Raw genomic sequence first — 25,886 nt, 5'->3', positions numbered from 1 at the left:
AAGATGACGGGGAAAAAAAGATCCTCGGTGAACTGAACAGTCTAATGTCTGTGTAATTGGAGTCCCAGTAGAAGAAGCAAAAGACAATGGGGCAGAAAATATATTTGAAGAAACAATGAAAAATATTCCCAGAGTTGTTCATGTCCATTAACTTGGAGATCCAAAATGCTCAGCAATCCTGGAGGAGGAATGATACAAAGAAAAACACACCTAAGCATATCATAATCAAACTAACTGAAAGCAAATATAAAGAGAAGGACTTGAAAATAGCCACAGAAAATTTGTGCATAGGAACAATGACACGAATTACTGCTGACTGTTTCATCAGGAAAAAATGCATTTCCCGATGAAAAAAAAGACATTTAAAATATCTTTAAAAGGCTGAAAGAAAAATATCTCAATCTAGAATGTTTTTTATTAAGTTCAATTAGCCAACATATAGTACATCATTAGTTTTTGATGTAGTGTTCAATGACTCATTAGTTGTGGAAGGAGCCAAGATGTCCTTCAACAGACAAATGGATAAAGAAGATGTGGTTCATATATACAATGGAATATTACTCAGCCATCAAAAAGGATGAATACCCAGCATTTGCATCGACATGGATGGAACTGGAGGGGATTATGCTAAGTGAAATAAGTCAAGCAGAGAAAAACTGAATGGGAACCCAGAATTTTATATTCAGTAAAAAGACCTTTTGAATAAAGGCAATAAAGACATATTAAATTGCATGAAGGAAAACTGCAAAAAATCATCACAAGCAGACCTGTGCTAAAAGAAGTATTAAAGGAAGTTCTTTGGTTGAAGGGAAATGACACTACATGGAAACTCAGATGTATAAGAAAGAATGAATGCAAATTATATATGTGTGGAAAAAAATATGAGTACCATTTAAAACAATTTTTTATAAAGACAACCAATCATTTAATGCGATATATACAGCATTATAAAAGACCCTTGAAACATTATAATTTCAGGGACACCTGGGTGGCTCAGTCCATTAAGCGTCTGCCTTCGGCTTAGGTCAAGATCCCAGGGTCCTGAGATGGAGCCCCGCGTCGGGCTCCCTGCTCAGTGGGGAGCCTACTTCTCCCTCCGCCCCTCCACCTGCTTGTGCTCTCTCTCTCTCTGACAAATAAATAAATAAAATCTTTAAAAAAAAACCATTATAATTTCATTTAACTGTCTCCATCCTTTTTGCTATTGCTGTCATATCCATGACAACTGCATATACTACAAACCACACACTATAATTATGTGAAGGAGGTTAAATACATTTATAATGTTTCAAGGGTTCTAGATTATTACATGAGTGGATTGTTGTAAATTAAGAGCTCTTATTGTAATTCCTACAGCAACCACAATAAAAGAATACAAAGAGGTAGAGTAAAAGGCCATTAGAGAAATTAAAATGTAATACTAAAACTTATTTGAATAACTCAAAAGAAAGCAGGAAAAGAGGAAGAGAGAACAACTAGAAAACAAATAGTGAGATGGTGGTCTTAAATGTAATTATATCAACACTTAAGTCAAGTGTAGCTTGGCTAAATCCTCCAATTAAAAGGGAGTTTGTCAGACTATACTAGCAAGCAGAATAATTAAATGCTACATTCCAGGGGTTAAATTTTTTTTCTAGAAGGTCCCGATAGTAAATATTTTGGGCTGGCAGGCCATATGGTTTGTGTTCCAACTCTTCAACACTGGCCTTATAGTGTGAAACAACACAACAGTATGTAAAGAAATGAGCATGGCTGTGCTACCATAAAACTTTATTTACAAAATCAGGCAGCAGCCTGAGAGTCATAGTTTGATCAACCTTACTGTATATGAGATGTACTTTAAGTGTACAAAGATAGAAAATTGAAAATAAAAGGAGAGAAAAAATACACATGTAAACAGCATTTGAAAGCAGTATAGCTATATTAGTATCAGGCAATGTAAAATTCAACACAAGGAACATTACAGCAATAATGAGAGTTATAAGAGGTGCAATACCTAAGGAAGTCATAACAATTTTAAGTGTATCATTAGTGATAACATAAAGCAAAAACGGACCGAATTAAAGGGAGAAATAAATAGACAAATACACAGTCTTATTTAGAGAATGTAATATGCCTGTTTCAGAAACTGATAGAATTTATGGACCAAAATCCCATATGTACAATCATGATGAAGTAACTAGTACTGAGCTAGCTCCAGTACTGGAAGCGTATGCTTATTACCCTCTTACATGTGAAGTGATTTCATATAATTTGAAAAAAAATCTGTAAGGATAAGAAGATATAAACAAACTATTACCTACCTTAATCTGGCGTAGAACTATAGAACACTGTACCCATCAACCACCAAGTATTTTTTTTTCAAGCGCCCATCTAGCATCCACCAGGTAATACAGCATGGTTGCATGGTAGGCCAAAAAGAATAGATCTCAATGCATTTCAAAAGACTAAAAGCTTGCATAAGCTTAACAAAACAGAAGTCAATGAGAAATGTTTGGAATTTAACAACCTTTGGAGTTATATGGCTCCAAAGAAACCACAAAGGAAATCCGGAAACATTTTGAGCTAAATGAATATGAAAACACAACATACTGAAATTTGTGGAATGCAACTAACACAACGCCGAGAATGAAATTCATAGTTTAAATGCTTGTGTTACGAAAGAAGAAAGGCTAATATCAGTTATCTAAATTTTTAATTCACTTTATGAAATTAGAAAAAGAAGAGAAAGTTGAACTCCAACTGGAAGAGAGAGAATAGTAATCCTAAGAGAAAAAAGAATTAAAATTGAAAATAAGCAATAGAAATGAAAACAAAACAAATAAGAAAGTTATTTGAAATTATTAAGAAAATTGATTAATTCTCTAAAAAGACTGAGCATGATAAGGGAACAAAATACAAATTAACAATATTAGAAAAGAAAGTGTTACCACTACAGAATCGGAATTCTATGGGTAACTTTTCTTTTTGCAAAAATGTCAGCAACTTAAATGAAATGGACATTTAATATTCAATAATCAATATAATTTACCAGAATAAAGAATATAAGAAAACAGTATGATTTTTTTTTGTACAAATAATGTAGATGCAATGTAGATGTAGAAAGAGCATTTGAGAAAATTCAACAGTAATTTGTGATAGAAACTTAGTAATCTAGGAATATTTTTAAAAATTTCTTTAACCTGTTAAAGGACATTGTGTAGTAAGGAATTTGGCCTTGCCCCAAGAGAGGTTTGGGCTTTGTCCTCAGTTCCTAGGAGATAATCTCTAAATAGTTAGAATACTCTGAATGCTAAGAGTGGCTTTCTTTTCCTGGTGGGTCTCTTCAATCACACCTTACTGCTTGTGCTGAGAAGATGTCTTAGGATAGGTCCATCAACACCCAATGGCCTTAGGGTGGGGCTGGCCACACCTGAAAGAGCAACTATATGGTTTAGAGCTTTAAGTCATGTGAATCAGCCTGATTTCTAAGGTAGGGTGAGGCTGAAAATTGAGTTTAACCATATGGACAAGTAGTCAATCAGTAATGCCTGTATAACGAAGCCCCAGTAAAAACTCTGGACAGCAAAATCTTAAGTGCGTTTCTCAGATTGGCAATACTCCCTGCTTTTGCCACACATCAATGCCAGTAGAGTAACATGTCCCTGAAGATAAAGGAAACTTCATATTTGGAACTCTCCCAGACTCTGCCCTATACTTTTTTTCCTTGGCCAATATCCATTACTCGTAATGAACATAAATGAGAGTATATTAGATTCCAGTAAGCTCTGTATTTCTAGCAATTGATCAAACCTGAGCGTAGTTTTGGGAAACCCTCAATTTGAATTGGTATCAGAAGTGAGGGTGTTCTTATGTGGACTCTTTCTCTAACTTTGTATTTGGACCCTACCTTGCATCTGGGGTCAGAAGTCTCAGGCAGACTGGGCAGTTGGAAGGATTGTACCTTAGCTTCACAGTTTGGCTAACTTTGGATAGGCATATATGAAAAATACAGAGCCAATATCATACATAATTGCAAATATTGAACAGTTCCCTCCTTAAGATTAGAAACGGAAGGATTTCAACAGTTCTATTCAACATTGTATTGGAGGTCTCTATGAGTGCAATAAAGAAAGAAAAAGAAATATAAAAAGCATACAGAAGGGAAAGGAAGAAGTAAAATTATCTCTATTTTCAGATGAAATGATTGTTTACATAGAAATCTTAAGGAATCCACAAAACAACCAATGGAATTAACAAGCGAATTTAGAAAGATAGTTGTACAGATTCCAACAACAAAAAATTAATAATATTTTCATATACTACTATAAAAATGGAAAATAAAAATTGCAAAACAATTTCATTTATAATAGCTGCAAAGGACATAAAGCATAAGAATAAATTGTGTAAGATATGTCAATATCTACATTAAAGGTTATAAAATACTGCTAAGAAAAAATGGAGAGTAAATGGAGAGATATATGATGTTCATATTTTAGAAGGCTACATAAGAGGTCAAATTTAAGATTCAAATCTACTCAAATTTATCTATAAATTCAAAGCAACCATAATCCCACAGAGCTCTTAATTTTTTTGGTAGAAATTAACAAATTGCTAAAATTTATATGAAAATGCAAAGAATTAAGACTTCTAACACAAGCAGAACATCAAAGTTGAAGGACTTACATTATTATTACTACTACTATTATTATTACGACTACTACGACTACTACTACAAATATTCCAAGGCCAAAAGAAAGTCTTTTTAACCTATGCTGCCAGAATGAGTTGACAAATACATGTATGGCAAAAGCAAAAACCAACCAAACAAACCACCTTTATCTTAGATGTATCATATCCTCAAATGTATAAAGTTTCTAGAAAAAGACAGAAAAATATCTTTGCCATTTAGGGATAAGCAAAGATTTTGAACAGTGAGCACAGAGAGCAGTAAACATAATAGGAAAAAGTTCCTAAGTTGTTCTTCATTAAAATTAAAAACTTCTGCTCATTAAAATACAGCATTAAGAAGAGAAAAAGAAGCCAAGTCACAGACTAGGACAAAATAGTCACAATATATCTATAACAAAGGACTTTTATACAGAATATGTAAAGAACTCTTACATCATTCGCAAAAAAACAAATACCAGGAAAATCATAAGTAAAAGACCTGAATAGTCACTGCACAAAAAAATGATGACCAGTAAGTACACAGAACTTAAAATCGTTAGTCTCAGAGAAATGCAAGTTAAAACCAAAATTAGATATAATTTCACACCTCCTGGAATGGCTAAATTAAACAGAATGACAACACCAAATTTAGGCAAGGATGTGGAAGAACTGAAACTCTCAAATACAGCTGGTAGGAGTTGGGAACTGGACAACTACTTTGGAAAGCTGTTTGGCAATTTCTTATGAAAAATATCTACCCTATGACCTAGCAATTCCATTTCTAGATATTAACCCAAGAGAATGAAAACATATGCCTACAAAAATGCTTGTATAAGGATGTTTTTATCCGTATTATTCATAATAGCCCAAACTGGAAACTATCCAAATGTCCATGAACAAGAGAATGGATTAAAATAATGTGACATATTCTAACAATGGAACACTACTCAGTAATTTCAAAAAATGAAAACATCAATACATGTATCTCAGGAACATTATGTTAAATGAAAGAAGCCCGGCACAAAAGAGTACATTCTGTATAATTCCATTTATATGAGGTTCAAGATTCTCTGGTGATAACAATCAGTACGGTGGTTGCCTAAGGGAATGTGGATGGTGGGGCTGAACAGGAAGAGAGTCCAAGGGAACATTTTGGGGTGATGGGATGCTCTATTTTGTAACTGGAGTAATGGTCACAAGGGTGTATTACATTTATCAAAACAGATTTAATTGCACATTTATTGTAAGCATATTTTACCTTAATATAAAAACATTACGCTGAGAAAAGCTAAAACATATATGCCTTGTAGCGGGCACTGAAAGAACCGGGCAAGATGTGTGGTGAAAAACTGCATACCATTTGCACTTCCCTTTCTATTTACTTTCTAGGTGGATTTATTGGTCTAGAGACGGAGAGCAGCTTCTATGGTTTCATCAAGTTGTATTAAGTAGAAGGAGGTATCAAGGGGAAGGGAGTGACTAGAATTATTTCTCGGGAAGCTGTATTCAGGGCAAATCACGGTATCTTTCAATATATTTGTCCAGGTAAATCAGGCTAAAGATCACTGCTCACAGTTTGGAATTACAAAAAAAAAGAGGTTGTTAGGGGTAATACGAAACATCTGTAGAATATGTTTGTAGAGTGAGAGTTGAGTAACTTCAAACAAATTGTTTTTCTTATCTTAATGTTTACAAAACAAAAGAAAAAAAAGTAAGAAATGGTAAATGAAAAGAAAATATCTCCCTTTCTTAATCTCACTCTCCAAAATTATAACTGCTAGCACTCTCATAATGCCTAATGTGTCAGACAGTGTTCTAAGTATGGCATAGATATGAAATTATTTCAGCCTTAGGTAACTCCATATTCTATTGAGACTAATAAAATTGCTTGTGATCACAGAGCTAGTAAGTAGCAAAGCCAGGATTCAAACTTCAGGGGTCTTGCTCCAGAATCCATGCACCACGTTACACAGTTATACAAATATGCTAAGTGTTAGTGTACTAAATAGATATAAAAATAGTGTGGCTGGTGAGGGAGGGGGTAGTCATTGAGTATATGTATATATAAGATGTACATGAATTTTAATATTAATTTTTCCCTTTTTATTACTGAGACCCCACTCTCTCTAGCAGGGAAAATCCTTTAAAAATTATTCTGATTACTTTGGCTTGGTTTGGAAATTGATGTGGTAAAAATAAAAATAAAATGTAACTTTATGGATATATCTTTTTTAATTTTGGAAAATCTCAGAGATTTGAAAGAATTTACAGAGGTTAGAAATGCATCTACTATTGGAAGGGAGGACAAAAATCATTCTCTTCAGCAAAATATTTTTTTGGTCAATTGATTCGAAGGACAAGTTTAGCCATTTATAAAGAATGAGTGCTTGGGTCAAAATTTTTATGGTTGTCCTAAACTTTCTTCATTTTTTGGCTTTTTTGTAACTTTAAATATGAGAGAAAATTTAAATCACAGAATTACAATAATGTTGGAAGAAGCCGTAGAGGTCTAATCTGTGAGGCATGGACTAAAGTCTTAGCCTTAGGGTCAGTGGGCCTGGATTCTCATCCTCATGTGTCAAGTCTGAGTTTCAAGTCCTTGGATAAATACCTCCTCAGAAGCATGCTTGCTCACCTATAAATCGGGGGTAACAGGATCTGCTAAACAGGCTGCTGTGAGGGTAAATGTGATGGTGTCTAGGAAAGCCCCCTGCAGGTAACACAGGCTAACTAAACTGATGAGAGTCATGTAGCTGCTGCCCACGGTCATAGAGCTGCTAAGTAGCAGAAGAAGGAAAAGAGGAATAGAGTTGGTCTTATTATTACTACTTTCCATTCTATATCCTTAGAATTTCTAAGACTTTTTATAGAAACTTTCCACTAAAATAGGGAATTCTTAAGTCCTCAGTAAAAATTTAAAAAAAATGGCCTTTCATTTAGGCCAATAGTGAATATGGGGACAATCCAATACATAAACAAATGGGAATTAAAATGAACATAAAAATTCTGAATATGTACAAGAACAAGATGCATTCAGCCTAAGAGTTCAAGGTGTTTCCTTAACGTGGGTAATGTTGGTATAGCACATAGCCTGGCTCAGGGGAAAGGGAAAGAAAAAGAAAGAAATGCATGTAAACCAACAGCTAGAAAAGATTTTAAAAATTGAAAACATTTTATTTTGAAGCAAGCCCTTTCCTCTGGAAACATTTCAGGTAATATCTAGCAGGAGAGGGGAGGGTCATGGATGGATGATTCTGCCGTTTGAATGGCCAGTGACCTTGTGATTGCCTGGATGGGGACTCTAGCATTTCTACATTATCTTATTTCCCCTCTAGTTCACTCTGTTATTTACGGTTTGATAGAATAATGGAGCATTTTCTTTTCTTCCTTCTTCTGACTGCCTGCTAGACCATGGGTAGGGAAAGAGAGAGAACCCAAAATTTGGATTAGCCCGATTTCTAATACAAGGGGAGAGGCCACATCAGCCCTGCACTTTAGAGCACACCCTTGCATCCCTTGCACTATATTAAATGCCGGCAGGCAATCAAAGTCAGAGATAAAATTTTAATTCCAAAGAAGTCTTGAGGCAGCAAAATATATTTGAAATTATATGGGATATGGAATAATATACTACATGCATTATCTTGAATAGGTTAATTTCACAGAGACTGTGAAATAGGGTTAATTGCATTTAACTCATTAAATTGTTGAGGCTTTCAGTTAAAAAAATAAAAAGAAAAAAGACTAATAGGTGCTTATGTAGTGATAAATGACGGAAGTCATGAAAAATGTGCTATAGATGGTCCTCAGGCACGATCTTCTCAAATTATTCAGTGAGGAGTTGATTTTCCCTCATGGGAACATACTTTCAATTTTAGAGTAGGTATTGATTAGAAATAGAATTCAGTTAAAATCAACTTTTTTGCAAGATCTTCTATATATCAAGAGACGCTAATGAGAAAAATTTTAGAAAGGCTTAATAACATTGTTAAGAAACAAATAACATTGTTTCTTGAAATTTCAGGGTTTCAGCCAAGTCCTCTTTCATCTTTTTTCTCCAGTTTAGGACCATCTCTGTTTTTTCCTGAGACAGTAGTGGAATAATACAGCATTATACAAGGCAGAACTGACAAGATATTTGTGAGTTTTAGACTTACATAAAAACGTCATGAAAATAGTCATGAGTTCCACAGTTGCAAAAGATAAATCTCTGGGTAAGTTTCCAATATTCAGACAATGTGTATTTTGAGATGACAAATATCTGGCTAGTGCTTACTTCCAGTTTAGCGATAAGAAGTGTGGTGGTCAGGGGTCTCTTAAATGTAACCAACCTGGAAATTATGGTTTTAACAAATGCCTGAATAAGTTAGTGGCGACATCATGCTGCCTTTATATTTTTCCTTTATCTTTGGCTCTTTGAATTTTTCATTATTGTTATTATTTCATTATTTATTTCATTATTATTATTATGTACTTATTGTACTATAAGATACGCAAGAGAGGATGTGGAACTCAAATAATAGCAGGTAACTTCCTGCAGAGCTAAAAACAATGTTCAGAGGACAGAATGGAGAGAAATGGAGAAAATAATAAAAAATAATAATTGAATCAGTCTTAGTTCTTTAATGTTCTCCTACCTGTTAAACAACTAGACATGAAGTGGGCTTAGTCAATCAATGCTTTTTGCCTAGAACTGCAAATTAATACCCTACATACATGGAAAATGATCAGAGTCATCCACTTTCATTACCAAAAAATAGCCAATGTAAAGAAAAAATCTTCCAGTGAGAATATGTATGATTCAAAGCAGCAGAAGAATCATGAGTCCTTCTCTCCAATGAATATACCAGATCACAAGGCCAAGTACAACTACTAAGCATTTCTTGTTATTCTCCATATTTGAAATAGATATAAAAATATATAGCTCATACCAATGGAATGGGGAATGCATGTTAGCTAAGTATCACTAGGTATGTTAACACTCTTAACTTCTACTTGGGCATAAAAGATTGTTTCTCCCCTCTCTCTCCACTGACTTTTAAACATGCCAATGCAAAGAACTTCCCCTAAGTGTTGTTTAAACCTCCCTGCTCTGTGAGCTGTATCACTGAGGCTTTTAAATAAGATTTTAACTCATAATTTTTGTTCTAAGTGTTTGCCATAATGGTGACTCACAAGATCGTTAATGGTATTATTTTGCAAGATGGTAAACATAGCGATATATATCTGGAGAAAAACTCTGGACTCTATTAAAAAAAATCTCTCCTGCCTATGTAAAATGGTGATGAATTAGCTAATGATAGCAATGAAATCCTCATATTGCTTTGAAAAGTTGAAGTAGAAGAATAGAAAAGAAGAGAGTATACTAGACCCAAACATGGCCTTAGCAATTCTTAACTTGAAAGCTCTTGTTATGAAAGTGCACTTACTCTGGACATGGGGATTAACAATAACTCACCTTGCAAAAATGCTGGCTTATCTCAGAGGGCACTAGCAAGGAATAACCTATCAGGAATGCAGAACACTTAGCAAATCTTAAGATTTTCACAAATTCTTCATAAAAGCACTTCAGTGCTTGGGATGAGAATTGCAATTTATTATTTTGATTACAAATAATATTAACTCTGACAAAATGGATGCTCTTTTCAATTAAATAACAGTTACTTAGATGAACGTTCAAGTCGGATGGTAAAATCTGCACTTAATTTAATGAGGCACTTTAAAGGAAATCCATGAAGTCTTAACCCTTGACCTAAAGACACTATAAAGCCAAGTGTCCAGCATTCATTTATCCATGATTTTAATTTTGAGTCACCATATGATAATAACAAATAAAGTAACAACAAAAAAATCCCACACACATAATTTTTTTTATTCATAGGAGGATAAACGGCATCTAATGTGATCCTGGCAATTAGGGATAGGATGATTAAGAACATTGCGGGGGGTGTTCCAAAAATTTAGCATTTATTTGGTCATAATGTAGAAAACTACTGTTTATTTTTCAGCTCAATTCCAGGATACAGAGAAATTTCATTTTTATTCTTTTAAGAAATAAAATTACATTGGAATGCTTCAGAAATCCTAAGTAAATAAAATGGAAATACCCCAGATCCCAAGCTGTTAGATTTGGGTGTACCTTATAATGGATTATAAAGAGAGAATAGGATTTTGACCAACAAGAAACTTATACACATAGAAGGAGAATTTTAATAAGATATTGCCTCTGGACAATCTTCTAAATTTTCGACAGAAACCACAGACAAAAGCCCACATGAAGTGTTGGTAGGTAAAATGTTCACTGAGAAAAAGAACACATTTGTCACCAAGTGACAGTGGGGACTGCTCAAGATGGCGGAGTGAGGTGCCGAGATCAGAAGTGACTGTACCCCGGTATGAGAGCGGATGAGTTCATCAACTACAACACACACCAGGAACACGTTTCTGCCTTACATGACCAAAAAACCAGAGAAAAAGGCATGGTGAGAGAAAATCAGACCTAGTGATTAAGCACACAGATGCTAAAACAGCACTGTCTGAAATCAAATACAACTCTGGCCCCTACGAACCGTGTAACCTTAAGCAAGTCATTTAACCATTTTCTGCCTTAATTCTTTCAAATGTAAAACATGAGTAATAACAGTATCTACTTCAGAGATGAGTTGCAGGATCAAGACAGAGCTCATACGATGTGACCTTAAAAATTTCTGAGCTATTGACTCCCTTTCATGGCAGCTCCAATCGAGTATTACTTTCTTTACTGAAATTGCTTTCTTTACAGGGTAGGATCATGGGTGTTACTGAGTTTGCTTTTTCTTTTGATTTTCTTTTAAGTTAACTTACCTGACTTGTTGAAAGGGGTGATGATATCAGACATCAAGAAAATACAAAATCAAGTCCAAATTTGCCACTAGCTATACACATCCCCTTGCAAAAATCAATTTCCTCATGTTTGAAACCAATGGTATACCACAGAATCACTAAGGAAGCTTTAAAAATGCAAATGCTAGGACCCATCTCTACCCACTCACATCCAAATCTGGGGTCAAGGCTGGGGTGATGAGGACTATTAGGCATGTGTGTACGTTAAGAATCTTCATTGGTTAATCAGATTTTCACTATAAACCACTGTTAGATAATTTGTAAAGTTTGGTTCCATCTGTATTATTTATGACTAATAATTTTTATTTATTTTTATTTTCATTTTTTTAAGACTTTATTTATTTATTTGACAGAGAGGCAGAGAGAGAGCCCAAGGAGGGGAAGTGGGAGAAGCACAAGGAGCACAAGGAGAAGGAGAAGCAGGCTCCCTGCTCAACAGGGAGCCTGATGTGGGGCTCGATCCCAGGACCCTGGGATCATGACCTGAACCGAAGGCTGATGCTTAACCGACTGAACCACCCAGGCGCCCCTACAACTAATAATTTTTAATCTAAACACTATCTAAATAATTTTTAAAGTAGTCTTGGTACTTTGTCTAATTTTCTTTTTAGATTGCAGAAAAAAATAATGACAAATTTTTCTTTTTTTCTGAATTAGATCCTTTTATGGACCAAAGTGACTTAACTAGAGCAGAGGAGAAGTGACAAGATAATACTACCTCACCAACAGTTTCACTGCTGGCCAGACCCATCACCGCAGGATGTACTAACCACTTTTAATTCATCTCCACCAACCTCAGCCACATGGTTTAGAATAGCTGACCTTTTGGAAGTATACGCTTTTTAAAACGCCACGTAGGCATTGAAAAAAAAACCCAAATAATTGAGTTTAGACTATTGACTGAGAAAAATAAGGGGACACATGTGAAATCACACCCCAAGCCAATTCTCCAATGCTGGCAAAGCAGTCACTGTGAGCTGAAAGCAAAACGTGATGATCATCTTGATTTGGAGGATATGCCTTTCCTATCACAGAAATGACATGCCCAGCTGAAGTGAGCATCATTAACACACTGTATTAATAATTCTCCCAGGGGGGCGCCTGGGTGGCTCAGATGGTTGGGCGTCTGCCTTCGGCTCAGGTCATAAACTCCAGGTCCTGGGATTGAGCCCCACATCGGGCTCCCTGCTCAGCAGCGAGTCTGCTTTTCCCTCTTCCTCTGCCTCTCCCCACTGCTCCTGCTCTCTCTCTCGCTCTGTATCTCTGTCTCAAATGAATAAAAAATAATAATAATAATTCTCCCAGTGGAAGTCAGTGAGCAAGTAAGGTCTTCTTTCCATAACTTACTTTGATTTCTTCATGTACAGCCAGTAGACAACACCAGCGACCAGGGCAGCGAGGAGGAGACCAACAACAATTCCCACGATTAGTTTTGCCTGGTCATTCACCTTTTCTCTGTTTTCATCTACAACAGAGAAGAAAAGTCCATGCAGTTACAGACACCGCTAAGGATTTCTGAGAAGAAGTCAATCTGGTGATTATTTCTTATTAAAAATAATTAAGGCTTACTACTACTATGAGTAACATGCAAATTTGTGCTTTTAAAAGATAAAATTTTTAGCATTCTTACTATCTTGTCTCATTTGCTATTTTAATTCAAGTCAAAATTGTGGCAGCTAAGAAATTACTTATATAATGACACTTCATAAATCTTGAGCTGATAGTCAAGGAAGAAGAGTCGGCAGCGTAGTACCTACCACTTATCTCGTCTGCCTCATCGTGCTCTGGAATACTTACTGAAATGAAAAATGTTAATATGAAATTAAAAACAAAATTTGTTGATATATGAAAGTCACCTTTACCATTATAGTATGATGTAATAATACTCAAAGATAAAATATCTATTCTACAGCTAAGGGTAGAAAAAAATTTACATTTAATAGAGCGTGAACTTCCCTACAAAGAAATTAATCTTGTTTTAAGGAGAGTCGTTAAAACTGCAAAGGTATTAATCTACCATAGAAAATTTCACAACTGACAAACTTTAGTGTTAATCTGGAATCCGTATTAATTTCTCCACTATTTACCACCTTTTAATAGGACTTTTTTTCTTTAAGAGAAACAAGTTGCCGTATATCAAATCTACAATGCAGTGTTTCTCGACTTTTCCTGCCTCTGTGGTGAATTCATTTTTATTCTCTAGTATTCAGGGACTTGTCATTAGAGATGTTCTCACAGTCATGGGGGTGGAGGTTAAAACTGGGGATGTTTCAGAGGCAAAGAGGCATTATCTGTGATGTTCGTAGAAGCCCTCCAAATGACTTGGATAGCACCATGCTCCTGGCCCATTTTAAGTGCTGGACCATCATCTAATATTAAATTACATAAATATTCTTCTATGGACCTGCATCAGAACTTCCAACTACTTCTATTAAAATGCAGATTCCCAGACCCCTTCTCATACATAGTATATTGGAATTTCAGGAGGTGCTCACTAAATTTGAAAACAACTGTATTAAATGTTCATTAAGCCACTGCAAGGTCTAGAAGCCACTACTCAATGGGTTAGAATAAAAGAGAAACTTGTGTTCAGGAAGAAAGGATAAGTTCTCTTTCTAGGTAGGACAAATCAATACTCGCTAAATTGAATTTTGAGAAGTCAATGCACCTATTTTAGAGTTAAATTTGCTTGGTTCTTTTCTCCTATCACTCCATCAGGCTGTTATATTCTAGTCATATTCTGTTAAGGACCATTATCTTTACACAGTTATTTTTTCCTAGCTCCAGCTACTTCCTAGCCAGTATATATCCCTATCCTGTTAATGTCACATACAGGAATCCAACTGACTGAAAAGTAAAAGTTTAGAAGGTCAGTTAGCATCCTGTCCAGAACCAAGCCTCATTCCAGGGCCTGCCCTGATTTAAGGTTGACATAGCAATAGGAACAATGATAGAATTGAAGATGATGGATAACTTCAAATTAAATGACAATTGTTTTCAGAAAAAGCTGCTCAACGTGTCAGGTTTTTTTTCACTTTTTCTAGGATAATTTCAGTATCTAATTTTTAGCTATGACTCAAATATGATATTCAAAAGCATCAGTTTTGAAACTAGATTTCATAAATTCTATTATCAGTTTCCCTACCAATTTGCTAAATGACTGTGCATGTGGCATTCCTATTCAAAATAAAGGTAGGATAAATGCCACAAAGAATTGGAATGCAAAATTTTACCAAAATTAAAACTGTAACAAAAATGCTTTAAGATAATCTTTGAGTTATCTCTATTCTGAACACAAAACATGGATTAGATAACAATAACTCAGTTCTTATCCTCTGTTGCTCTTGGGAAATATTCCTGGACCAGATAAGGTCTCTGACCCATAAAACATAAAATGATTCAACAGTCAAGACAAGATAATACAAGGATGGACACCAGGACAAAAAAAAAGAGCCTGTGATGATGATACCAGATGCAAAATAAATACATAAAACTTACCATAATGCAGTACAGGAAGATGGAATTGAAGATTTTAAACTAATGAAGAATAACTTCAAATTTTCTTACTTTTTTTAATGCCAGAAATGAAATACTCACTAGCAGAGACATTCAAGGAGTTTACTGTTCTCTCCAGCTGGTTTTCTGCTGTGCAAGTTAATGTAACATTCTCTTCAGGGGAAATGATAATTTTACTATAATACCTGCCATTGATATAAGGAGATTCCTCTGTCTGGAAAAGAAGAGGGAAGATGGGTTTCGAAAAAGAAGTGGATTAAAACCTTGGAAAAAAGTAATACTGAGTGAAACAGGGGAGGTGCTTCGTAGTGCTATCTGGTATTCAAGGGTATATGTAAGGTCATCGATAAAGACCAAATCAGGCTTCTATCTACAGCAGGGAGGAAGAAGATTAGTGAATCCATAACTGAGTTTCTGTTTATGCTCCTATTGTAAATTCTAATAATTAAATTAATTAAACTCTTCTCTTTCGATTCTCATGTTAGTTAATATTTTGGCACAATAGTATTTGTCTTAAAATAGTGATTGGTCACCAATTTTCTCTTAATAAACTTAAGAATTTAATTCTTATTTGTAAATTATGCCATTGTTTTTCACTTCAGGGGTTAATTCTGTTACCTTAAACCATTATATCTAAGTACTTATATATGTATGATTTGCTCATGGGAAAAATCAAACAACTTCTTGTTTCCTGAGCTAAATACAGAGAACGGGTTATTTTTCAGTTCATTTGGTTTTTGTGAGGTCTTAATGAGGACAATCACTGTATTTAATTCCTCCAAAAATAAGAGATATTCACTTTCTTTTCTTTTCCTTTCAAGTAATCTCTACACGCAACATGGGGCTTGAACTTAAGAACCCTGAGATCAGGAGTCACATGCTCTACCAACTAAGCCAGTCAGTCACCCTGACACAACTCAGTTTAATCTCTTCCCCAGGACTTGACTCCTAAATCCAACTGCACTAAAGCAAATATGTACCTGAGCTATTTTCTGAGTTGTATTATGCACACCATGTCCTACCTTGCTCTTTATTTGCTTTCTCCTCAACTATACGATAAGGGCCTTCAGGACAAGAGATAGTCTCTTGCTTGGGGATATTGTCTAGTACCTGGGGCAGGAGTGCTTAGAGGCACCAGTAGTTATAAAACAATAGATTCACCATGTGATTGAGGAGGGAACAAATAAAGGATTATGGATGGATTAGCACAAACCTAGAACAAGAAAAATAACATATCACCTAGTGAGCCAGAATCAATCCTTCTCCTTGACAATGAAGAATGGCATTGTTATTTTTATCCTTACAGTAAGTTCACATGCTATTTTTCCACTTCCCACTAGTATTTTTCACATGACTTTCTCACTGAGTCTTTGTTTTTATTTTATCTCTATAAAGTGTATTTGTTCATTCTAAGAGTGGCCTTTTAAATCTTTCTATCTGTTCATTCATCAAATATTGTGTGCTCGTTTTTCTATTTTCTATGCTTCTATTATCAGTACCCAAAGGTTTTTTTTTTTTTTTTTTGCTATAATTATTATTTAATTAAACTAGAGAGCAAAAAGGATAGAATAGAAAAGAAAAAAGTCATTTTTGAAGATTTATTTATTTTAGAGAGTGCATTCACACTCAGGAGTGGGGGCTGGGAGGGAGGCAGAGGGAGAGGGAGAGTCTTAAGCCGACTCCCTGCTGAGTGCAAAGCCTGACACCACACAGGGCTCAATCTCACGACCCTGAGATCATGACCTGAACAGAAACCGAGAGTCCGACGTGCAACTGACTGAGCCATGCAGGTGCCCCAGAAACAGTCATTTTTGACGCTAACCTCCCCCCCTTTTCTGTACACTGTCAGCAATTTAGGTGTTTCAGGTCTTTATTCTGAATCAAGAAAACTGCATTTCCTTAGAGTTCAGGTGCCCAGAGCCATTCTGCCTTCCTCATGCACGCTACCTTGTGTGTTACCATGACACTGAATAAAATCAGGAGTCATTTGCTTCAAGTGTGTCCACTCCTTTGGGGAGCTTTCATACTTGGAGTTATGCAAATATATATGCATCACCCACAGGTGAAAGAGCCAAACTTCACCTTGCTCTGCAAAACTATGTTGTATAAGCTGGACAAGCAGCTCAACTGCCCTGTGAGAGAAAGAAATTTTAAATTCAAACTGAATGCAACTCTGCTTTATGGATGCCTTCCTGGATTTCAATTGCGTCCAAAGCTGGGAAGAAGGCAGCACAGAAGATTCAGATAAGCAGATGGCACCTCTGGGTGTTCCTGAAGAGTCTTTAACTGGCTCCACTGAGAAGAGGGACATGAAGACTATTGTAGAGAAAATGGAATGTTAAATGGAAAGTATGTCAGCAACCTGAGCAAACTAGCAATTTAATGGGATGACAGTTCTGAACCCCTAGTGACAGGCCAGATTCTCTCTCTCTCTCTCTTCTTCTTCTTCTTTTTTTTTTTTTTGTTGTCAAAGAGAAAATTATTGGTAGTGTCCATAAGTTCTTAGCCCTTTACTCTCACTAAAATGTCCTGACAAAGTTACAAATATTAAAGTTTGGTTGATGTCCCCTTTTGTTTAGAAGGAAACATCCTAGACACTATATAATTAGCTAGCCTTATTCTGGCCCTAGGCCTGGCATACACAATTTAGACTATATGTTCACAGACAGTGACTGTGTTCCTCACCACCCTCCAGGGCCCAGTTTTAGAAAGAAATATCCCTTAACATGCATAAGTAAGCAAAGTAATGGAGGCCACTTATACTCAGATGTGTAAGTTTATGATGCAGAAAAGTGTATACCTTAATGTTTTAATCACCCAAGTTTCAGAAAGTAATGACCATGGAACAACACTCAATGTACATTCTTTTAAAAACAGATACTGACCACAACATAATGATTCTTCCATTCTCCATGGCCCTGGGATTTAAAATTTCTCTTTGAGCCATGTTCTTTCCTTTGGAAAAATTAAGAAGTTAGCAAAAGCTTCCTCTGAGAATAGATGCAAATTTCTTGTTGCTAACAAGCTGGCCTACAGCTTAGGCACTTCGTAAAAGCCCACATCGGGCCGAGCGCGGCACGTTAACAAGAGGACAAATACTTGCTTGGTTTATGACGCTTCCACTGCCAGTAATTGTCCACTGTATAGCTGGCTTCGGAAAACCTTCCACATGGCAGATAATTGTTTTAGACAGTCCACTGGGATCAGTTTTCTTTGTCATTTTGATTTGAGGTTTTCCTAAAATATCATTAGAATTAAAATAAGATGTTACCCTAAGATCATGAAAGAAACAGGATGTCAAATTCTCAGAGACATTGCATTGGTGCTCCAGTATTTATTACCTTCTACTATGAGTGTCAATGACTCTCTCTTCTTTAGGCCTTCAACCTCTTGCAGAGCAGTTTCACAAACATAGTTTCCAGCATCCTGATAATGGAGACTAGAAAATGATGGGCTGGATCGAAGCCTGATGTTGTCCTGATTAAACAAAAAGCTAATTACTTCATACGGCTCAAATACAACTCTCCATGTATTTATGAGATTGTCGTGGAGCCTAAAATTATTCTTCCAGATGTGAGGAAAATGCAAGTTCCTTTTTCTTAACTTGAGATGCTTTCAAAAATAGATTTCCTTTGTAGTTTTACACATTCAGAGTTTTATTTCAGACTCTTTCATTTACTGAATTTATAATTTGGGACAAATTCATAAATTTCTGAGACTCAGTTTCCTTATTTTTGCAATGGGATAATAATCTTACCATATTGAATTGTTTGAGGACTTAATTATGTAAGTAATATAATGTGTTTACATTAAGAAAAGTTCTCAATTGAAAATAGCTACTCCTTGTTGCAAATGTAGATGAACTAGTATTGAAAGACAATGGAGACCTGTGCTACGTTATCAATGATAGGCATAAATGCCAGAAAGCCATTTGATAGGATGCATTTATCAAGACAGGGGATCCATTACAGAACCATGGTAATTATGACAAAATGTTTTTAAAGAAATCATTACTAACAGCTTCCTACCCTAATTTCTATGAACAAAGGAAATGCAGCATTTCATTTTTAAAAAAGCACTTGGTATACAGAAAATAATGCTATTTTACCAGTAATGGAAATTCTCCCAAGCAGACACCTAAACACAATCCTAACAACATGTGGTCTTGCCCCACTATGAATTTTTCTCCACTCGCCATCAACTAACCAGTGGCTAGGCCATCTTGATCAGCACTACTGACATTAGGCATTCAATTAACAACAGTGACTGCAGTTGATGTAGAAACTAGTTTAGCCAAGTAAACGTAGTCTCTCTAGTCCTGTAGTAAAACAACAAGTGCTTGTATGATTACTGACTAGTCTAGTTGCCTAGAACTTGTCCAACCCTTTTACCACGGACTACTACAAATATATTGTAGTGAATATGCAGTCTACAAAGTGACATTTTAATTATCTGAGTGAACAAGAAGGGTGATGAGGCTCCAGTTAAAAGAGAATAAAATAAGAAACTGCACTTTAAAAGAAAGAAAGCAAGTCAGAGAGGATCTAGTGTTAAAAGTGATCAAAAAGCAATACAAAATAATATATATTTTCAGCTAGAGGAAATTCTAACAATACATTTCTCCACAATTTTTTATAAAGATAATTCTTGTCAACTCCCCTGTGAAATGGTTTGTATGTGTTTCGTCAACACGTGCATTGGGTGTTTAGATATACTAGCTGAGGACTTGAGTAGTGGGATTACAGTTACAACCTTTCCCTTTGGTGATAACCTTGTCTCAAATCACCAAGTACAATCCTACTATCTCACTCTAAAAAGGCAACAATGACTGGGTTCCCAGTAATGGCTTACATTCCAGACAATTACAAGATTAGAGGCATTCACTCAGGAAATACTGACCAAGCTCCACTGTGTTCCAGGTGTTCCACTATGGCCCAGGGCTGAAAAGGTGCTACGAATTCAATGAACTCACATTCAGACACTTAAGGTCAGTTTCAGGCTGAAAGTTATCTAATCAGAGCACAGTGTTTATTAAACCCAATAAGACCTGAGTTTGAGTTGACTCTGCTACTTAAGAGCTTTCTGATTTCTCTCACCTCAACTTCTTTCTGAATAACATGGGGAAATAATAAATGTCCTGCATATTTCATAGGGTTCTTTTAAGTGTCATGTGAGAATGATGTGGGTTAAAACACACTGAAAATTGGTAAGCTCTACAGCATATAACCATAAACATGTGTGTGTCCGTGAGCATGTGTGTATGTGTAGAATTCCTTAGTAGATACAGATAAATCAATGTCCCAAAGTAAATTTCAGACAATCAATTATGGATGCCATACTGTTGTTGAGTACCTCTAAAATTTTATTGTGACATCATTTATATGATTATAATATAGAGAAAGAGAGCATGAGTGTGGGTATATAAACATATTACCCATGAGTATACATATTTAGATGTCATAGTAAATGCAAAAGAGCCAAAAAGGAGTCATTCCAAACAGTGTAAAATTGGTAATATTACCAAGAAATATGACTTACTTTCATCCATACCACGGTTGCATTCCTACTAGCAGATATTGTGCATGACACAGGCAAGGCATCGCCAATCTGCTTGGTCACTTCCCCACTTGGGTTTAAGGACAAATCCAAATCTGTGAAGCACAAAATCTACTTGAAATGCAAACTCCAGGAAAGGAAGACAGTCAAAATATTTTGGAGAAGAGAAGATGAAAGACCAAAAAAAAAAAAAAAATCCTTCTAACTGTATTCAAAATTCAGAACTGATTTATGTGACCAAAATAACTGAACTGTAGTGTAATCAGTCCACTTTTTCAAGCCAGGTTTGAGACCAGTTTGGACAAGGAAATGGTCAATCTAACTGATTATGCATTTATTTGCAGTTAACATGACTGATGTTTTGACTGCATAGAAGTATTCCCCTGGGGTCTATTATCTTAAGAAAAACAATTCTTAAATCACTTCTGGAAGAAAAGAAAGATCATGATTAAGTAAATATTATAAAAAGAGTTGGTAAGGCATGCCAGGAGAAAATTAAGTATATTTAGACAGCAGGTGATAATCTGAAGAACCATGAGGTAGTCTGTTTCTTCAGAGAGAACTGACTATAGTAGTAAGATTTTTTTTTTTAAATGCAATTCCATGTCTTATGCAGCTGAAATTTTAAATAAGATCTATTGTTACGCACACTGTCAGCAGGCATCATTTTTTAAAAACAGGATAAACACATCTAAGGAGGTATAATCTTTCAGACGGAAAGTAATTTCTATAAAAATCTTACTATCACAGTTTGATCTGTATGAGGAAAATCTGATTTAATAGAACAAACATTTATTGTGCAGCTACTAATTTGCAAGCACTGACAGAGGGAGATACAGAGATGAGTATATAAGCTTACAATTTACAACTTTTGAGGTAGAGGTAATATGCCGTCAGCTACGTGACTGATACACAGCAGCATGAGATCGGCACCTACTAGCATACATGCTACGGATTAGAAGTTCAATTAGTATTTGTTGAAAAACTAAAGGGCTACAAACAGAGGTAGAAGCAAAGACTTATGGGAGTGTAGAGAACAGAGCCAAAATGGGTTGCAAAGCAGGAATAAAGGCTTTGTATATGAGGCAGTATCTGCTTGTGGTCCCTGACAGTTGAGAAGGGCTTTGATAAATGGAGATACAGGGAAAACGTCTGCCACATAAACAAAGGCAGACTGCCGACAGAGTGTGGCAGATTTCACCGTAGTGAGTAATCTGGTAGGAATGATAAACCTATATAATTAGTGGAGGCCAGACTATAAAGGACTATGCCTGCCACGCTAAGAGTTGAGACTCTTTTCCACGGCAGTGGGGATCTCCTATTGCACCCCGCGCTTCTCCTTGGCTTTACATATTGTAGCTGCAGTGGGCTGATAGCCGGCCAACATCACTTTTAATACCTGTTTTTGCTGTCAGACTGTAAGAACCATGAAGGTAGGACCCGTGCCTTTTGTTGTCACTGTGCATTCACAGTGTCTGCCACATGGTAGGCTCTAGAAAACAATTACTGAGTGAAGGAAAGAAGCATGTTTTCACAGTTTCTCATTAATATTAAAATATGCATTATCACATAGAAAAGTGGAGTTTCCTCAGAAAATCTGGATTGATTACATTTAGATGAAAACCCTATTCAGCGAGAGTGAGAAGCTTTTGTTAGTTGGACAGTTAATTTGCCAGTGAGAAGATAAAAGAAGTGATTTTAAAGGCTGATGATGGACTTTGGAAGTTCTGATGAAGAGTCTATCTGTGCACGAATTGGCAGAGGAATAGGAGACGCTTCATCAGCAGCTATGGATCTGTGGGCGGGCAGCCCTGATGAGGGGTCTGTTCTGCAAACATGTGCGAGCGTGACTTGGTGCTTCTCTATCCACACTCCCTTTAGTCAGCTATGGAAAGGAGACAAATCTTGTTTTCAGACAACAAACAAGCAATCAAGGATAAATGGGCAAAAAACAGGATTTTTATGTTTTCGTTTCATGTAATTCAGAGTAAAATCTTCATTTATTTGTAATCCTTATTTCAGCTTTTAAAGAGAAATATAGGCCTTAAAGCCCAATGTTATAGTCTACCTTTCAAAACCAAAAAGCATTTAAATCCAGTTAAGTGCACTGAAATCCAATTAAACTGTTACATACTTTTGTTTAATTTTGTTTTTCTTTATCACAGCTGATCACTGAGGTACAATGCGGCTGCACCACATTTGCCTTATTACTCTGCCAACTATCCCTCCCTGACTGATCTACAAGTGATACAAATAAGGGCACTTTCCTTTTAGGGTCCTGAGTAGCTGCATCTCTTAAACCTAAGCTTACTATACTATCTCTAAGCACTGGATTATTGGTTACTGGCCCACAGATCTCATGGACAATGATATCAGAGAGTTGTTTCACAGGAAATTCTATCTGCTGGTTATATTCTCTCACTTCCTTTTTTTTTTTTTTTTTTTTTTTTTGGTCATGGAACAGGCTGGATAAATGGTGCCAGGACTGACTGGTCCTCAGAGAAAAAGTAGCATTGTTTTTATCCTGAGAGATCACTGCTTTCTCTCTAACCAGTTTCTGATGGCAGACACACTCAGATCTATACAACATGAATATGGTGCAAATAGAGAAATGGCCTGGCTGTGAACATTTCTTAACAGTCTTCTATTTTTATAGGGCTCCCCAGGGTGTGCTCCCAACATCAGACACTCAAAAGCAACCATCTGCTTACTCTATTCCCCAATGTATCTCCTTGTATCTCCCTCAAAGTTTTAGCTCCTATCCTATGTGTTTTCCAAGCATTATAGGTAGAATGAGAGATTTAGAACCATTTCCTCAGAACAATTTCTAGTCTCTTTCAATTTTGAAACAAAGAAACCCCTCATACTTAATGGGATTAGAGCACATCATGTCTAGAGAAACTTTATTGCAATGGAGGATGTCAGGAGGTGCTACTGGGTACAAAGGACTTACTAGCAAGTTTGGCCTACACCTCCAAGCAACACTGACATTTGCCTAAAGCACTCTGTAAATTCTAGTGTCGCCGGGGAGCAGTTCAAATTAGTTCCCCCTTTCCATAATGCATCAGGTATATCAAGAATATAGACTGTCAGAAATTACAAAACAAAGGACTTAAAGTGCTCTTTTTTATGTATCTCTTCCTATCACACTAAAGTATAACTTCAGGAGTATCTGGAGGTCAAAAGCAGGATAAAAGTTAATAAATACGTTTAGGGTAATTTTGAAGAGTTTCTGTTTCCAGAAATTTTCTATTCTTTTTTTTTTTTTTTTTTAAAGTTTTATTTATTTATTCATGAGAGTCAGAGAGAGAGGCAGAGGCAGAGGGAGAAGCAGGCTCTCCGCCGAGCAGGGAGCCCGATGCAGGACTCGATCCCAGGACCCTGGGATCATGACCTGAGCTGAAGACAGACGCTTAACCATCTGAGCCACCCAGGTGCCCCCAGAAATTTTCTATTCTTCTATACAGAGCCCAATAAATGGCTTTTAGTGGTCTCTACCTCTGCTGCTTCCAAAAGTTGAGTCTATAGTAACTATAGGTTTTGGTGCTAATGTTATTCTGTAATAATAATAATAATAATAATAATAATAAAGATACTTAATCTACACTTTTTTCTGGGCCAAGTGCAAACCTTGTGAACTTTGAGAATATCTAAATATTTTCTTAAAATATAAAATGAGTAATTTCTTTAAGATCCACATGAATATTTTGTTGATACCACAAACTGAAGACATTTAGAAAGAAGATTGAAGTTTACCACTGCCAAAACTTGCGCTTATTAGATCCACTTAAGATTTCAATATTGCAGTGCAAATCTGGACCAAAGCTGAGTTTGCTTTGATGCACTTCAGTAAGTCTATTGAAACCACGCTATTTAAGGAAAATATAGTTGCAATTTATTTGAAAATACAGCCAAGTTAGACTATTAGAGGCCTTTCAAGTGAAGTTGATAATGAAGAATAAGGTGACTTACAGTGAACTGTGATGGTTGTTGAAGCAATCATGCTTTTTTTGTCTATCAGGGAGCATTTGTAGTCTCCTGTTGCATTGCGCCTTACATCTGTCAACGTATAAGTATTTGAGCTTCTTATTCCTTCAGGCTGTCCCTTTTGATAGAGGTAAAATGTCAGATGATTACACCTGGTAGCTACAATGAGATGAGTTGTATTTCTTGATGAAAATAGCATTTTCTTTTGTAAGAAAAAAAGGGAATGTGTTTCTATGATTGGACAAATGGGAGTAGAATTTGTGTTGTCTGATTTCTGGAAAAATAGTTGCTATTTTGATTCTAAGGAAATTGAGGAGCTAATAAACATGATATTGATGACATCTTTTCTATTGACAGCAAGGCTTGAATTTGAGAGTTAAAGCAGATTTTTTTAAAAAAATCTAATATTTCATTTTATATTTATGTCTTCTATTCATCAAAAAGATTTGAGGCAGCTTAAAAGAAAACATGCTACATATCCAAATAAAAAGGAGAGGAAAAAAAGAAAGGAGGGAAGGGAGGGAGGGAAGGGGGAAGGGAAGGGAAGGAAGGGAGAAAGAAATGGGGCAAGGAGAATTTTTTTTTTTTTAAAGAGTGAAGAAAAAGAAAAGAAAAGAATTAATAAACTAAGAATAGAAAGAATATAGATGAACTATATAGTAACAAAAAACCATAATCATCAGATATTGTTGTAAAGCTAAGACACAAATTTGGCTGTCATCCCTGATAGCCAAGGTAGAAAGATAATTAGTTTCAGAAGTTCATTTGCATATAAGACAAAAACAGTATGTTTTTGAACATACTGTTCAAAGAACATATTATTATTTATTGGGAGAAACAAAGTTTTCTATCAACATTTAAGTCTAAAAGAAATCACCTATATTAGTCTTCTGAGTAATATTTCTGAGTATTAGTCTTCTGAGTAATTAGTCTTCTGACTAATTAGTCTTCTGAGTTCTGAGTAATGAGCCTTCTAAGTAGATGATATTCTTAAATGCTGCTGAGAAAGGTAGTGGGTGACATTTGTAAAGATAGCCCTTAAGTAAATGCAATATAAGGTTGTATGTGGCTTCTCTCAGTGGAAGGTTATGTCATACACAAACCTAGGAAGAGCTCTGGGAGAGCAAACAAGTGTCCTCAACAGCTCTCTCCTAGTCTGACTCCATACTACCATGATATCTAGAACACATCCTAGAGGAATGTTCCAAATTATCTTCTCTATATATCATTCCTTTCAGCTATCATATTGATAAAAGTTGAGGAGCTGGCCCTTCAAGACCATATGCCATGGCAAG

At 35.8% G+C, this 25,886-nt stretch overlaps 1 protein-coding gene across 2 annotated transcripts in view; it reads right to left on the bottom strand.

Moving 5' to 3' along the window:
- Positions 1-25,886, bottom strand: part of ALCAM (activated leukocyte cell adhesion molecule) — a 213,801-nt gene that overhangs the window by 10,108 nt on the left and 177,807 nt on the right. The window contains exons 8-14 of one of the 2 annotated variants that reach the window (XM_078065658.1): positions 24,577-24,709; positions 20,587-20,699; positions 18,390-18,525; positions 18,148-18,285; positions 15,130-15,258; positions 13,290-13,328; positions 12,880-12,997 (exon numbers count right to left, since the gene is read on the bottom strand). In XM_078065658.1, the coding sequence (XP_077921784.1) occupies positions 12,880-12,997; positions 13,290-13,328; positions 15,130-15,258; positions 18,148-18,285; positions 18,390-18,525; positions 20,587-20,699; positions 24,577-24,709 (806 nt within the window). The remainder of the gene's footprint in view (positions 1-12,879; positions 12,998-13,289; positions 13,329-15,129; positions 15,259-18,147; positions 18,286-18,389; positions 18,526-20,586; positions 20,700-24,576; positions 24,710-25,886) is intronic. The other variant, XM_078065660.1, reaches the window with a different exon arrangement.

This window comes from Halichoerus grypus, chromosome 1 (assembly GCF_964656455.1).
Source record: "Halichoerus grypus chromosome 1, mHalGry1.hap1.1, whole genome shotgun sequence".
NCBI classification, from domain to species: domain Eukaryota; kingdom Metazoa; phylum Chordata; class Mammalia; order Carnivora; family Phocidae; genus Halichoerus; species Halichoerus grypus.
This window is presented reverse-complemented; position numbering and strand designations above follow the sequence as displayed.